Genomic DNA, 3,080 nt, shown 5'->3' with positions numbered 1-3,080 from the left:
CACTCTCTTTCTACTATTTCTTTAGCTTTGAGTTGTGAGAAGAAGAATGGAATTCCTAAAGAGGCTAGATCATATGATGTTCATACTTCTAACTATCAAAGAAATGGTTCTTTTTCTAAAAGATTCAACATGTCTCAAGGACTTAATCACTTTAGTAAAGTTCTTGATAGCAACAATAAAAATAAAGATTACAATAATCAGAATCACGCCTCAACTGTGAGTGAAACGCACTTTCTCTTCCTTTGGAAATCTTCTTCTTCTTGAATGTTCATCCATTTTAACCCTCTGCCATTTGATGTAGTGAATCATGTTTGAACAAAATAGTTTCTTAATGTCAAAAAAAAAAAGCAATGTTGAACTAATACATCATCATTGTCATCTTTCAGTACTCATGAAAAGATCACGCATTCTCTCTTGTTGCTTTTCTCCTTGTGAATGGTTATATTAAAATAAATATAAGTTGGTTAGACATTATTTCACACACCCTTATTTATTTATTTTTAAAAAGATTGTTGGAGTTTGTTAAAGTACTTATTTCCCGTTCATACAAATCATTTATCTGGAAGTTGAATTTTCAGCCCTTTAAAAAAAAATTTAGAATGAGCTTTAAAAAAGAGCTATATAGCGTGGACCTCTCTTATTCAAGGACAAGATGGCTTGTTGACAAGTGAAGATACATCCATCTTATTTCACAAGCACATGATCTCTTTATTCCACCAATATACAATGCAAGGTTCACACAAGACTGAGACGAGCAGCAGAGGGGAGTGGGGTTAGAGAGGGATATAAGTATATATACTTAGGGGGCCCGGATTAACTGCTCGAATTTGGCCATTTGGTGGGGTTGGAGAGCCAAATAGAGGCGGCAAGAGTCTTTAGAGGTTTGATCAGGGAGGAGGAGGACAAATTCAACGCGTCCATTCACCACAGGGCCACAATAGATGGGTTTCCCCCAACCAAAGTCCACGTTGTGGAAGCCGAGTTTCCACCAGGCGGCCACAAAGAAGCAACCGCCCAAGAGGGCGGGCACTCCTTGCTCAACCTCCCCCCAATCCAAAGCTGACCGGACATAGTCATCGGTGACAGCTTCAACGGCCTTCTGGATCTTTTTCACACAGAAGGATAAAGGCATTTCTTCCAACTCTTTTGCAGTAGCGTTTGCATGGGCGGAAAACACCCCATTTCCACAAAAAAGGGGATGCAGAGGAGGCTTCATGCGGCCTCTAATATCAACGGCAAAGAAGACTGTAGAGATTTCATCGGGCTTTAGTCCCACCGCCTTGGCTCGGGCTTGCCAGAGGTGAGCTGTGATGGCATCGAAGCTGGAGCATTTCACAATGTCGGCATCCTGCATGGCCTTGCGTTTAAGGTGGTCGAGTTCAGACTTGGAGAAAGGGAAGGAGCGAAAGAGGTGGGTGTCCGTGGGCTGCATGCGGCCGGACACATCGCCACCCTGTGAACCGAAGCTAGGATCCGTGAAGGAGGACACGACCTCCGGGGGGAGGTCCTGCAGCCGTATGAACTCGCTGTGCGGGTAACTTATGCGGGGTGTCGAGCGTGCCTTGAGAGGGGTCCTATCTGGCTGTGGCTCGATTATTAAGCCCTCCCCCCTCACTATGGCCGCATAGTTCTGCATGAAATCGACTGCCGCAAACCCGTCCACCAGCGTGTGATTTGTGCCTAACCCTATAACAAACCCTCCGCACTTGAACAAGGTCACCTGCAAATCATCACAGATTAGCATGCATTTAGCTCAACGTCCTACTACGAAATTGAAAACGTTAGGACTTGGGAAACTAAAAAGAGGAGAGATCATCACTGAGGCTCTTCCAATTCAATTCCAAAAACTACTGATACATACAAGAAATGATGATTCGTCGAACACTCTGCGCTAGTGAGATCTTATAACTCCAGCAGCATTTGTAGTAAGAACGCATATTTCACTATATAATAGCTCGCTTGCTATGCAAAGGCAAGCAATAATATAGAAGGTTCGCATAATGGATTTCAATCCAAAGCACATGCCACACAAGCTTGTAAAGTATTAAAAATCAGGCGTAGCTGATAACTCTAAACCCCCCTAAAGGACGCTTTTTATTTTCCGACAGTGCTTAGAAGCTGTACGTCAAGCAAAAATATATATATATTGATATATATATGTATATATATATATATATATATATATATCAAGGCTACCATACCAAATGCCATAAAATATACTTGTACAGGAACGTTTACTTGTATGAGAAGGAGAGGAAGCTCGTCCAACGATTGGACATCGAAGGCTTGCAGGACCAGCTTCTTGAACTCGACGCTGGGGTGCGAGACATCACCCAGCTCGTCAATTGTGTGGTCAGCAGCAGCTTCCGCAAAAAGCGCCCCTTTCCCATTGCAACGGATGTACAGGCGGCCAGTGCTTTGATCCACACTCAGTCGCCCGGCCATGAAGTGGTAAGGCCCGGATAGAAGCCTTCCGAGCCCCTCTTTGAGAATCCGGGCCACATCGTATGAAGGCTTCTGGCTGTTTGGACCAAAGAAATGAACTGTTTCAACGGTGTATATCAATGTTCTATCTATGTTGGATAGAAACAAGCCACCTCCTCCTTCTGATGGTGGATCTGAAGGTACAACTAGTTCAGGCTCTTTGAGAGAAACATGTAGAGAGAACCCATTAGCATGGGGCAAAGGTGCTTCATGACTCATAATTATGTGCGAGAGGTTGATGGATTAAAGCTTATGCTATGGCAAAATTGAGCTCGACGCTGTATGCGAGAGGTTGATGGATTAAAGCTTATGCTATGGCAAAATTGAGCTCGACGCTGTATGCAGAGGGTATGGCCGGTTATATAAGCTATTGCTGAGCTTCACCAAAAACTTCTTTTCTGTCAATGGATTTCTTTATGGCTGTGGTTGGACTTGATTCGTATAGGTGTTGCATGTAGTGCTCGTGCTGATAGACTTTGAAGTTAACAGCTTAACAAACTTCAAATCAAGGTGACGTGCTTGCGGCGGTAGATAGTTGGAGAAAGGCCAAATTTATATATATGAGGACATTTTTTATTTTTTTGGAAAATGGCGCT

General features: G+C 43.3%; 1 protein-coding gene across 1 annotated transcript; it reads right to left on the bottom strand.

Moving 5' to 3' along the window:
- Positions 1-657: 657 nt before the first annotated feature.
- Positions 658-2,874, bottom strand: LOC147625424 (acyltransferase GLAUCE-like). Its single transcript, XM_086818760.1, has 2 exons — positions 2,239-2,874; positions 658-1,720 (listed from the first exon to the last, which is right to left on the bottom strand). Exons 1-2 carry the CDS (start codon positions 2,701-2,703, stop codon positions 800-802), a joined length of 1,386 nt encoding a protein of 461 aa, XP_086674886.1. The 5' UTR covers positions 2,704-2,874; the 3' UTR covers positions 658-799.
- Between the last annotated feature and the right edge of the window lie 206 nt (positions 2,875-3,080).

This window comes from Cibotium barometz, chromosome 24 (assembly GCF_041138505.1).
Source record: "Cibotium barometz isolate CiBa-2024 chromosome 24, ASM4113850v1, whole genome shotgun sequence".
NCBI classification, from domain to species: Eukaryota; Viridiplantae; Streptophyta; class Polypodiopsida; order Cyatheales; family Cibotiaceae; genus Cibotium; species Cibotium barometz.
The sequence above is the reverse complement of the archived record's forward strand: the minus strand, read 5'-3'. Positions and strand labels throughout refer to the sequence as shown.